The sequence below is a fragment of the Lepisma saccharinum genome, unplaced genomic scaffold (assembly GCF_977018435.1).
Source record: "Lepisma saccharinum unplaced genomic scaffold, izLepSacc3.1 HAP1_SCAFFOLD_840, whole genome shotgun sequence".
Lineage (NCBI taxonomy): Eukaryota > Metazoa > Arthropoda > Insecta > Zygentoma > Lepismatidae > Lepisma > Lepisma saccharinum.
The window spans coordinates 26703-40403 of record NW_028143502.1 but is presented as its reverse complement, the minus strand read 5'-3'; the positions used below and the strand labels follow the sequence as shown (position 1 = coordinate 40403).

At 39.3% G+C, this 13701-nt stretch overlaps 1 protein-coding gene across 1 annotated transcript; it reads right to left on the bottom strand.

Annotated features, from left to right (window-relative positions):
* Positions 1–382: 382 nt before the first annotated feature.
* On the bottom strand, positions 383–12205 carry LOC145983343 (acid-sensing ion channel 3-like; the record flags this gene model as incomplete). Its single annotated transcript, XM_083116481.1, has 2 exons — positions 383–829; positions 12060–12205. Coding segments are annotated over 2 exons (593 nt in total), but the record flags the coding sequence as incomplete, so codon positions are not given.
* Positions 12206–13701: the final 1496 nt, after the last annotated feature.

Sequence of the window (13701 nt, the reverse complement as noted above, 5' to 3'; positions counted from 1 at the left end):
AAGGATTATTGCCAGGAGAGGATGCAAGGGCTGTCCCTCGGCTCAGCATCCAATTGTCAATCGTTTGAGTGAAGATGACCTGTTGCCAAGAATCCTTGCTATGGCGTCAGAACGACGCTGAGGCAGCCATTTTGAACAATTACTATAACGTTCTCGTCATAGAGTGCATACAGTAAAGTTCGTATTAAATCTACAAAGCTGCATCTTTCAGCTGTCTTATTCCACTATCATAGAAAGAACCCGATAATATTGGCTCATAACTGTTTAATGGTGCGTTTCCGTACCGGGATTCCTTATTAGATATTTTGGTACTTGAGTCAGTCTCCATCTATCCTGCAAGTTTGAATCAAGGTCACGGAAACACCCTGTATATGTTACATCTTTAATGGCGACACAGAACGCTCTTAAAGAATTGAGTGACCCTACGCAGAAGGTGCTGCACAGAACGAGCCATGCTGATGACTGAGACGCCCATTAGAAAACCAAGGGACCCTCCGACGTCCGCCAGAAGCTGGGATCCATCGTAGGCCCACACCTCCTCCAGCCTCTCCACGAAGTCGGTGGAGATTCTGATGTAGACAACGTTGTACAAATATGTCTTGTGTCCCATTCGTACCACAGTTGAATATTCCATTATGATCCTTGTAGTGTAGCAGGGACGGGGGCAGTTGCACAATTTGTAATAATTGCGAGTAGCTTCTAAATAAAAATACATAAGACCCGCGTACGAGAAAAAATCGTTGCATTCTGGATATCCAGGAACGTTCATCCACGGCGTCGTGCATCCTGTCTTGTTGGCTGCCCACTTATCGATGCACTCGGATACACACTGTAATAGAAGGATACAGAGTTCAATATTTTAATGTCTTAGGTAAATATTTATATGTAAATGTAACGAAAACAGAGTGACTCTACCATAGGCTGGATGGTTTATCCTGATACAGCCCTCGCCAAGGAATGATGTGTCGCCTAGCAGCTGTTGCAAACGTATTCGTGGAAACGTGGCGATTGGCTCTGCTGTTGCAAGAGTCTCTCGAAAGAGCAAGCAAATAATTGAAGACTAAAATTGGTAAACGCTGTAAGTGCCACAAGAATTCAAACACCGTCTTCCACGTTAAACTGTGAAATGTGCCATGCTTTATAATGTGGTAAACGTGAAAAGTGGCTGGTAGCCCTCTAAGTAGTTCAAAGGGCGTGTAAAGAGGTAACTCGTGTGAACGTTCTTACGGGCTGATGTGCGGAACGATGCGATTTCCCAACACTTTTGCTTTTTGCACTTAACAACGTTTACCACTTTTAATCCTCAACTATCAATGTTCAAGCCTTTAGATGGAAAATTTATAAAATCAACGATATTAGTGGTGACGTCAGAGCAGACGACTGAGCACTATTTGAGTCCAAACAAAAGAGACATGTGGTTTTCTCCTATTTAAAATAATTGAATTTTCCATAGGAAGGGATAGCTTTAAATATTGTGACAACAGTTACGAAACAGAATTGTGATGTGGTTGATTTGGTTGATTTTTTGCTTTAAGTCCACTTTATGCACGGTAAGGCTAATCGGGACTGGACCTACATATTAAAGTGGGATTCGAACCGCTATGTGCTTCCACCGGGTATCGAACCCGGGACCCCTTGATTACAAGGCGACGACGAATTGTGATGTGCATCATATATCCATGTAAAGATGAGGTTTCGGAGAATACATACGTACATACATACCGTACAGAGCATAAGGTAAAGAATAACTCTAAAATGGAAATTTTGCATGCAAATCCACCTATTGTGCTTCCGAACCACTTCCGAACATAGCCTAGCTCGACTGGTAGCCAACGAGAGTGGCTCTGCATGCCGCTGAGGATGATGGGAGTTCAGGAGCCTCACGTGACTGCAGGGACGTTTCAGATCGAAAGCCGGTAGGAGCATTCGCTTTACTTGATTTCCAAATTCATTTATTCTTTTTCTTCTCCTTTGTAAGGTATATGTAATATATCGATATATGTAATATATATTTTCCGAATTTCTGATCTTTACATTGATGTACGATACGCGTCACAATTTTGTTTCATAACTGCTGTCACAGTTCTTAAAGCTACCCCTTCCGATTGAAAATTCAATGTTTTTGAATAGGCTAAAACTGCAAGATTGCTTACTTTGGACTCATCTTGCAGCGTAATGTCTCACTAATATGGCCCATTGTTTCCCTCTCGCCACATGAAATATCTGATCCCTGACTGTTCGTTGTTTTCCCCTACCATTTACTACAAATATGGCAACTAAGTGTTCAAATTCCCCTTAGAGAAGGAAGGACGACCTCTGATTGGCAGAGGACAAAGCACGTGCTGTCTCCAATGCTCCTCCTAGTGGGTGGGAGGCCTCACGCGATGGCTGCGAAGGTGTTCTAGCAGACGACAGACTATCGCGTGGCAGGAGCGCTACTGGAATAAACATTCTGAAGTATAATTAAGGTATGCCCAATATATGAAAGCAATAGGGGAGGAACTTTTCTGATTCAGTAACATTGACAGCTAATACTGAACATGCCCAGAGAGACCTGGTGCTATTAATATACATATATGATACCTGTGGTTTATGGAAGGGGAGAATAACTTGTATTTGCATCCGTTGTGTGAGAATCTGTAAAGCCAGTTCAATTTTAGTTTGTCCCTTATTCATATTCATATGTGTCGAGTCGGTTAAGTATAAGGACTTTTTGGCGTTGGAGATTCTCATCAATAAAATCCTAAAATTCAAAACATTTCGTGTCAATTGAGTGGAAGATTATTTGGATGACCACATACCTATATTTGTTTAAATTTGGAAATGGTACAATTAATTATAAAATTTGTATTTTTTTTTACAAATTATATTGTCTGAAACATTTTTCTATATTCCTTACCATTGATTGAAATTCCGTACCATTTCATTCAAATGAGCTCAGAATGAAATTTATAGACCACGAATCACAATTTATAAAAAAATAACCGCAACGTTTGAATAAAATGTGAATAATATTATTTAGTGGAGGTTTCTATTCCACGAAAAGTTAAATAATTCCTTGCTACTAAAGTAAAATATAAGTGATCTTAACTTAAACAACCGACATTTATTTTCAGCTCAAGTAGATAGTATACAGGGTGCTCGGAAATTCCCCTTACAGACTTCTAGGGCAAGTAGAGGGGACTGAGTAGACAATATTTGGAATGGGAACCCATGTCCGGAAACGTACCGTTTCCGTGCTATAACCATGACAATGTGTCGGATGTGCCTGTGTTGGTATGCAACCGGGTAGGCAGTACATGACGTCAGAAGATCAGCTGATGGCACGTGACGTCTACAAATTGTTGCGTTCCACTGTCGACACAGGTGTTGATCAATCAATAGTACGTTTCTTTTTTGTTCCCTTGGCATTGTTACCAAATAAATTTTCTTTTTTGTTCCCTTGGCATTGTTACAAAATAAATTTGTTTGTATTATGGACTGAGTCACACGTCATTCACTTCTGTACCTTACGTAACACCTCATTTGACATGGTTGTAATAAATGATTACACACTTTAGGTCATCAGGTGATCTTCTGACGTCATGTACTGCCTACCCGATTGCATACCAACACAGGCACATCCGACACATTGTCATGGTTGTAGCACGGAAACGGTACGTTTCCGGACATGGGTTCCTATTCCAAATATTGTCTACTCAGTCCCCTCTACTTGCCCTAGAAGTTTGTAAGGGGAATTTCCGAGCACCCTGTATATATATATATATATATATATATATATATATATATATTACTTTCACTATCCTCTAAAAATCCGAGATTGCAAGTACTAAACTGATCTAACTTATGTCTCCTGGGAAGTTCTGAGCGTTTGCGTCACAGGTATATTTAAGCGTTCTCTATGGAACCAATCGCCCGGTAGGACAACAGATGAAATGTTGGTGCACAGAAGAGCAGACATTTCATTGCATCGGCCAGTGACTTTGGTCCGTGAGGCCTGAGTTGTATTTCTATATTGTGTGTTATACGTGAATAGCTAAGTTACATTTTTGACACATTATGTTATTCCCCTGCAAAGAAGGTGAAAATGTTGCACAGCCGTGCAGCAGTTCTGTGGCATATAGACGACGCTATAGGTGAATAAATGGTTGTAAGATGGTTGTCAGAGTCAGAGCAGAGAAACTTCAGCCTGGAAGACGAGGTTCCTGCTGGACGACCGTCAGCATTGGATAACGACCAATTTAGGACTCAACTTGTGTGTAACCTAAGATCTTAACCAGAGAAATAGCACCTAAAAACACTGTGTGAGAACATATGGTGAAACTTGGTTACACCTCTCACTACGATGTTTGTGTCCCAGACGAACTGTCAGAAAAAAACTGTCTTGATTTAACTGGCCTGCATTTTTTAACTTCATGTCTGGGGTTTGAAAAATTATAGGTGATAGGCTACTTACTAATTCGGCCATGCTGAGTTCGAAAATGGCATCCGTTCCCCTCCATCACGTAAAGTTTCTTCACAATCATCATCATCATCATGATGATCATTAAATTGAGTATAAGGTTACTGTTGATGCTGATAAATAACTTTTATTCACTCTGAACCAGCAACAAACGCAGAGGTATCGAACGCACACTGAAGTTACATTTAGTTGCCAGAATCTCAGGAAGTGCCATAACAATAGTCACAGTCATCACCATCATTATTATACCTGTTCTCTTTCATATTAGGAAGTGTTCACAATATAACCATTGTACAAGTGTTCAGTTGAAGTGAAAAGTTTCTTTCATGGAAAGCACACAGTTGAAGAAGTTGGAATGTTGCTTTAAAAATATGTTTAATTCTCTTTGCAACGTCCTGCTCAGTTTACAAACCTAACCCAAAAAGGAGGTCTAATAGGAAACGCGCAAGGTGGAAATCGGTTCAAAACTAAGACAAGGCAATCACAAAATTGCATGTTACTCCTTAACAAGCCAATGAAACATGGGTCGAGTCAAGCTTTGTAAGGATATGCAAGTAAAAACAAAAATAATGCATAAACAAAAGCACAGAGCTGAAGCTTGGTTATCACACAGAGAGGAGATACTTTAAACGTATACCTAAGAGTAAAAAAACTTCTTATTGTCTTTTTATGTTATTAGAAGCTTTCATTATGTATGACACTCTATACTTATTCAGTAAAGTAAACGTGTGTGTGTTGTATTCGTACACAGAAATATGTCTTGGCAACGAAGGGACGCAAACGCCACTTAATGAACCAGTTTCATAACATGTGGGGCGTGAGTACCTTATTGCCGATCAGAGAAAGTACTATATGCATAACTAAGCTTAGGAACATGCGTATCCACTACCCGCAACCAACTACCGATGTTCTCAGGTTTTTTCCATGTTGCTTTTCAATAAGAGAACAGAAATTCATTAACAAGAACAACGCGTTTTATTTTACGTAGTCGTTGTTTTTAGATTTTTACAAAATGCTTAGCAACCTTTTAACATGCATTAGAATCGCCGAGTAGGGACAATTTCATTTACCATTCCGTATTATAGTCTTTGCTATATTTATATCACATTAAATAGCATTATATTCAAACATCACAAAATGCATAACATGCGCGGACTCAAATTTATGTACATGCCGCAGACAATAACAATTCTTACTACGTCACAAAGACAGGAAAATTCTCTTAACAATTGCACTTTAGAATACACGTATCTCGTGAACCACAAATGTACATTTACACATATATATCAACGATTATATTTATATGAAAATACTCATTTTGCTACTTGGATGTGATTAGTGGGGTCAATCGAAAATTTAGGTTAAGTAAGCTTTGCCTGTATTGAACGACGTCATACTACCTGCACGTATTTATTACGTAAACTTGACACAAAGTTTTAAAAGTTCAACAAACGCTCGGATATTTTCTCATGCATTTACATTCAAAGTTTTGCTCGTTAATTCTTTGGTTTTTAGAATAAGACGCGTGTATGCAATAATATATTACGCGTTGTACTCTTCGCTGAATTTTAGATTTTGAAACTTGAGAGAACGTTTTGTTAGTTCGTGGGAACAAGGGCACGCAATAGTTTAACTATAATTGACAGTCTATTTCCTTAGCATTTATATCGTGCGAAAGAACAAGGAAACGAAGCATTGAGTTAAGTTCACTTTATGTTGCACTATTTTGCACTCGCCTAATTATCACTGAGTTCAAATAAGAATCAATTTTTAAGGTACCTGTATTCTTATGCAATTTTGGTTTACCACAAACCTATTCCTTTCATCATAAACGTCCATATACTGCTAACAACGTCTTTAGATACACGTGCATTTTCGCAGATTGCATAAGCAGCTAAGGTCAAAGAGCAAGGCAAGCAAAGCTGCCATCTCGTGGCAATTCAGAAAACTAAATAAAAAATCAAGAAGCTTCACCAAACGAGTGTATTACATCTTATAGCAAATAAGAGGCAAATGAGGTCGCGGTGGCTCAGTCGGTAACACGTCTGACTACCATGCTAAAGGTCCCGGGTTCGATCCCCGGCCGGTTCAAATCCGGGAACTTTTCTAACGTTGGAAGCGGCCCCGGCGCCCACCCAGTGTCGAATGACATGGGTACCTGGGGGAAACCCTGGGGGGTAAAGGTGGTCAGGGGCGTGGTGCTGATCACATCACTCCCACTCACGACCGGATCAAGAAAGTGTGGGGCGTTACCCCCACACCCCCTATACGCCTTCATGGCGTGGTGCTAAGCACAGGGGAGCACTTTACCTTTTTACCTTTTATAGCAAATAACAATCCAAATTTAACTGGTACAATTAATGTGCAACAAAGTAAAAATGGGCTATATTTTTTCAAATTAAAAAGTCAAATTAGTACCAATTGATTGTACCAAAGATTGCACATGTATGTAGCAAATGACTATGGTTTTAAGATTTATAGATATTGAAATCGGTTGTGTCCAAGAGGAAGTAGGTAGATATGTTGGCGCCCTATGGTTTAGTGCCCCCTTTCTCCCCACTCTACCAAGCACTGACATCTTATGTGCATCCATTGATATTTTCGTCTTATGCCATGGTTTGTGATATTTACATCCTACAATTTCTTAAATGAGGAAACAAAGAAAAACTCATTATTAAAAATATCTGTTTTATTTAAAGATTCGCAGTTTGCATTTCTGATTTTAAAAAATAGTTTATCATATTTAAGGATATTTCAATTACGTATATCTTAGTGCCAGAAACAAATCTTTAAAAAGGTACTATTAGGTCTACTACTACTTTGGTTAAAGAAAATTCCAGCAGTGTGTTACAAGAATATACCTCTGCCAAGTGTAAATTTCTCCGTCGCGAATTATTAAATATAATTTTCGCCAGTAATTTATTATTATTATTATTTAAATATGCTTACGTATCTTTAAAGATTTCGATTCACATTGAGATTTCAAATTTAAAGAACGCATGAGGGCGCTGCATTCCAATCTCGCCCAGGGCCTCGCGATATGTTTATACACCACTGCATTGCAGACAAAATACACTAAGTTACTGACCAAGGCAGTTTATTAAGATATAAAAACACTTAACATGTAACGTTTCAACCCTGTACGAGGGTCTTCCTCAGACGAAGAACTAAACTAAAAATATTTCTTCTTTTGATGCAATTTCGGCTTTCGGAAGTGTTTAGGAGCTTTGTCTGGGTCCAACCATTGTGCCGAATGTTGCCAACTGTCGTATAGGATCCACTTTTCATCACACAACAAAATACTTTTGAGAATTTGACCCTTATTGTTGCACAAGAGGCGCCTCAAGCAATTCGTGAGGCACCCACTTCGTTTTTAAACATTTCCAATTTGCTTGAAATAACAATAGTCGATTAATTAACACTCTGTTCTTATGCAACCTCTTGTTATTTCGATTATTAATTAATTATTAATCAATAAATCGACTATTGCATGTACAGTTCCCGCGTGTGTGTTAATATGTATATAATGTTTGCAGTGACGTGCACTGAGGAGTAGCTAGTCTAGCAGAGATAGATTAATCAATCTCACATCTCTAATTATTTTCAAATCACAATATTTATTGTCTTGTTCAAGCCACAGTTCATATGCAAGACTTTCTTTTTCACGCGCTTCTCGTCGCTCGGTGTGATCCGCGGGCAAAACTGGCCTAGCTCGCTCTTCTTCCGCCTTAGCAGTTCCAGGTAGAAACGGGTTTCCGAAGGAAAAGGGAAGATTTCTGCCTCTATCTCCCTTGCCCCCTCGCCCCCGCTCGAATGGCTGAAAGCCCGTGCTTTCAGGTCCCCCAGTCTATCTCCTATAGGACAGATAGGGGATTAGTTTCCATTCGATTCCTTTGTAAATCCTCTAAGAACTCAAGGGAAAATTTTCTCCAGTACTTATGTTCTCTGTATTTACACAACATTTTACACGTTGTACAATATGTATGTATAATATGAGATGTAGTTTTATTATTTATGAAATGGGAACGTGTTATGTGTAGACAATAATGTTATGCTTTCTTTATTTTTTTATTTTATTTTTTCTTTTCAAATATGGAATCAGGCGCGGAGCGTCTATGTAAGCCGTGTAAGCCGGGCTTACACTTTGTTAGTTCTAGTAAAATGTATGTAATTATATGGCAAAATTCATAAAAACTTCAAAGTTCAACTCGCCCAGATACCAGCCTTCGAGATCCTGTTTGTTAGATTGCAACACTTCAGCACCAGGAAGCACATGGGAACTCCCGCCTTCTGCTTGCGGAAAGTTGTAAGCCGTCTGAATGTTGCTTTACAAATTTCTGACCGCGAAGAAACAGTGCCTACCGTATCTGGATGGAGAAGAGCAAGGAATATAGGGAGAAGAGCGGGCCAAACCCTAGGTTTGTAAACCTACGGTCACAGGCTTACAGCAGCGTTGCAAACCTTATGTTTAGAAAAAGTGTTGTCCGCAGTATTTCTTTCCACCAGGGAGGATTAAGCAAAGTATTTTTTCTTCAGGAGTTGGGATATATATTTTCCTTCTCAAAATATCTGCAACGCCCTTACAATAATTAACAATTTGATGTGACTGAAATGAAATTGTATGTGTGAAAATGGTTGACATTCATTTTTCAGGAAGTGTCTCCTTGTCTTGCCCCTTCTGGACATCCATGGTGTCGTTTAAACTCCGAAATTATGCTACATACTACTAAATTGTTCTGTGATTTTCATATTATTAATATTAATTTATAACAAAAACATAAATATAAATTCGAATGGTTCAACCAACGGCGAACGTGAACGTTATACGTGAAAAGTTTGAGAAAATTCAACCACAACGAAAAGTGGCCCTCTTGTTTTATTTATATCCCAAACTTACAAACGACTTTTTAAACTTGTGCGAGATTTAGCACCATTATGTTTGGGTTGGCTTCACTGAATACGCGCCAGCGAGACACAGGTTCTGCAAGAGGAGGGGCTCCAGCGTTGTCGGGTATGAATGGTTGACTGCAAAGGAAATTTGAGCCGGTGGTGCTTCAAGGAGGTTTTTTCCAGGGACAGGGAATTCTGAAGCAAAAATCTAACAGGAAGGGGGAAAAGGAGAAACCTAAAAATGAGCGGGATACGGGAAAACTAGATACACATTGATGTGCTAAATTCTTGTTTCTGTTTTTAGCTTGTAGTTTTCCGTTTATGTATGAACTCAGCTGGTAATAATTGAGCTAAAAAGTGCAAAAATGTCAAAAAGTCAAATGTGAACAAAATATTATTAATTACGGAGCCCGTGATTCAAACACTCTTTGAACAGCGTTCGAAAAGCCTGTTTATGATCTTTTATGTGCTAGATTTGCATTTACAGTATCCTAAGAAAGCACTTACATGTCCTTTGATAGAAATTTCTGGATATGTCCCTACAATTAGTGAGCATTTCTTTTATAATTAATATTGTAGTTTTTTTTAACTAAATATAGGAAATTTTAAGGCAAGAGAGGGAATTTATTTATATCCGAAAGGGATATTCCCCTCACAGTCCGAAAGATCACTGCTTTGAGCAGTGACCAATTTTGAATCTGGTTTCTTTTTTGTTTCCCCGTTCTTGTTGTCGAGGTAATGCTGTTGCGAATTCCATCTATTGAAAGCGGACTGTCGGCCCTGTGCTGTGGTGTGATAGTGAAGTGCATTATGGAATAAAATGAGTGTGATTGTGCGGTGGGGTGGATAACTTGTTGAAGACGCCGTTATCCAGCAAGGATTTTGCTGCCAAGAAGAAACTTGTGGATGTAGGTAGGCCCACCCCTTCCTTCTCTAGCAGGCATAGTAACAGAAACGAAAAATAAAGTGCGCCGATTTTGTGATTGAGGTACGAAGCTGATACTTGGTTATGCGGTTGTAAAAAGTATTCAGTACTTTTCTGTTTTCGTTTCTTTATTATTATTATTCATTTTATCTAACTTTGCATATTTTTCTTGTTACGTTACTCATTGTGATAGGAATAAGACTGACTTAATTATCAGTTAAAATGTAGGAGATACACAGCCTAGCAAAGAAAACACCAATCCCAGGAATTTATCGAGAATATTTAATTTGGTGAAAAATTCCAGGGAAGTGTTCTGAAAAAATGGGGGGGGGGGGTGTCGATGTGTGTGGATTAACCATGTCAGCCCAAAAATTAGCACAACGGGAAATAACCTTCATCATGATAGGCTTACACTGTTGGAAAGGTGAGGCTCCGCCACTGATGGAATATATAATGAATAAATCACAAATATTTGCTCAGGCTCTCTCTCGCTCTCGTTTTAGTAGTGTTTTTTTAAATATACTAATCTCTTGGCCTCCAGCGGATGTATTTATTTGTGCAAGAGAATGCACATTCATATTGTTGTTGGTTTGGTTTATTTTACTTCGCTTTTCTGCCACATTTGGTTATCGCGAAAATGAGGATGATGTTATGAAATTAATGAAGAGACCTCGAACAATCCAGGCCGGGATTCGAACCCGTGATGAGCGTGCATTCTTGTTCCTGTGTTGTACTCTGCAGTGAATAATGAAATAATTTGAAATGAAAAATGTATCTCAGAACTCAAGAAGCCAAATGAATATTATTGAAGAAACTACAAAAAATGTGTTTTCTTACCTGCTTTGTTTCTGTGCATAAGGTGGACTTAAAACACCAAATCAACCAACCGTGGGAGAGCGCGCTACGACACCAGGAGTTCCGGGTTCGAACTCCGACCTGGGCGTGGGTGTTCTTTGTGTTTGTCCCTTCATTCATTTATCGTATCATCTTCGCAATTAACCAAATGTGAGAAAAAAGCGACGCTACGTAACAAAAATCAAGTCAAATCATTGATTGATTGCTTGATTTGGCTTATTTTACTTCGCTTTTCCGCCACTTTTGGCTAATCGCGAAGATGATACAATATAATTGATGAAGGGACACACTCAAAGAATACCCATGGCCAAGCCGAGATTCGAACCCAGGATCTGTCGCTTAGTAGTCAAATCAAATCTTTTTTATTTTCATATGGGGGTGGGGGTTACGTGTACTTGTTTTAGTACTCATTCATCATTTTGCAATCTTTTCCTGTTATTGACGTTCTGTTTTTAGGAATACTGGGCCCTAAAGGGGGGAGGGGTATGAGCCACACCAACCCCCCTTGAGCACGCCACTGATTGCTACTCCAAGTGTCGACGTCACCGCACGTCACTGAATGTGTGTATGTATGTATGTATGTATGTATGTATGTATGTATGTATGTATGTAATGTGTATGGATATAAATACAGGGCGTTTCACTTGCTCTCGGCACCTGATGTTCGCTTATGAAAATTAAAGTATTGGCCATAATGTGATGAAATTTGCTACAGACATACCTTGGTGTATAAGAATCATGGTAATGTCATTGGAGTCTCTCTAGTCCTTTCGTGGGCATGCGCGTGAGGTGTGGGCAATTCAGCCGTTAAATGCCAAAACGGAATCCATTAAGGACAATTAAGAGTCCTGCAAACTGCTCGCTATAACAGAGTTGTCAACTTTTAGTATATTCTATTTCCGGTTATACTGTAATTGTAAAAGCTACCTTAGAAATGCTGTAGTTCATATCCTGAATGCAAGGGTTCTGAGGGCAGTTCAGCGCCTGGACACTCTGCAGCCTGATACTGACCGTGGCCTTTTCGTCCGGCTGAAGTCGCAAGCTGGTCTTCTGGATCCAATTAATATCATACTCTGAAAGGATCAAGAAAGCTTATGTACACACAATAGCCAACAATAAAATTAGAGAAAAGGAAAGAGTGAGAAAGAGAGAGAAGAAAAAGAGGCAGAGAGAAAGTAGGAGAGTAAGAAACAAAAAGGTAAAGAGAGAGAGAGAGAGAGAAAGAATGATATAGAGAAAGTAAGAGAAAAAGGTAGAGACGAAAATAAAGAGTGAAGAGGGAGAAAGGGGTAGAGAAATAGACAAAGAGAGGGAGGAGGGAAATAGGAACAATAGTAGGAGAGAGCAAGAATGAGGTAAAGAGGAAGCGAGAGAGAGAAAGAGGGAAAGGAAAAGAGTGTGTAAGATATATTTTAGAGAAAGTGAGAGAGAGAGAGAGAAAAATGTGATAGGGTGAGGAAGAGAGTATGACTCTCAATTCTGTCTAAGATATTGGATCACAGAACAGTGAAAAAAGAAAAGCATACGCAGAGGTTAATCTTAAATATAGCTGACCACTTCGTAATAAAAATATCACAGGTTAAAATATACGGCAATAAGATGGAGATAGACAGAAAAAAAGCGAAAGTTGAGAGAATGCATTATGTGTGTTGCCTAACTCTATGCCCCATCTTGTTATTGAAAAGTTCACTCATTGCCGTAGAGTTAGGTACAACACATAACACATACAAGGAAACGTATATTTCAATATATTGCTGTACCATTTTACAGTGAGTTAAAAAAGTCCTGCAGGATTCTAAAAACCTATAACTTTTAAAGTAATATGTTTATTACAATGAAATATTGTTATTTTTTTTAAACAGACGAAAATTTAAAATTTTGTTGTGGCCACGCTGCTGAATGAAATGTGTGCAGGTGATCACGCGATCACGTGATTCCAAGATGACTTAGATGCAGGAAAATGCTCAGTGTGTGTTATGGCATGCAGAGCTAAAATCTTGTGTTTCAATGTGGAAAAGGTTTCAAACTTTTAAACGACGTCTAACAATAGTTAATTTTAAAAAAATGTCTTTGCACGATGTATACTTACTATCGGCAGGTTCCACATGGATTTGTTTTGGGACACTCTTCTTCTACTAAAATGTTTCAACTTTTAAAATACCCCTTGTATGATAAAATAGAATGCATCCGGTGTGGTGTTTGTAAAGTTTCCAGTAACTATAAGAGTCAGTTAGTGGAAAGTAGCCCATCTCGTATGCCGCAGCTCCACGAAACTCCTGCCACTGGAAGGGGGTTCCGTTGTAGCATGGCAGTCCCGTCACAGGAATGTGTGATACGGTGCGAGTGTGAACCGTGTGAAGAGCAGACGTGCAGGACTTGCCGTCTGTAACATTGTTTATCTCTGTCGCGGGTGAAGGAGTGGAGTCGGAGGTTCCGTCCTGCAGCAACAGGTTCTTCCTTCTCGAAACCTCCGATGTAGCCCATACACTGCCGTCATCGACGGTGAATGTCTCGCCACCAGGAAACGTACGACTGCTTGCTGCTCTTCCTTACTGATATGCCGGACGGC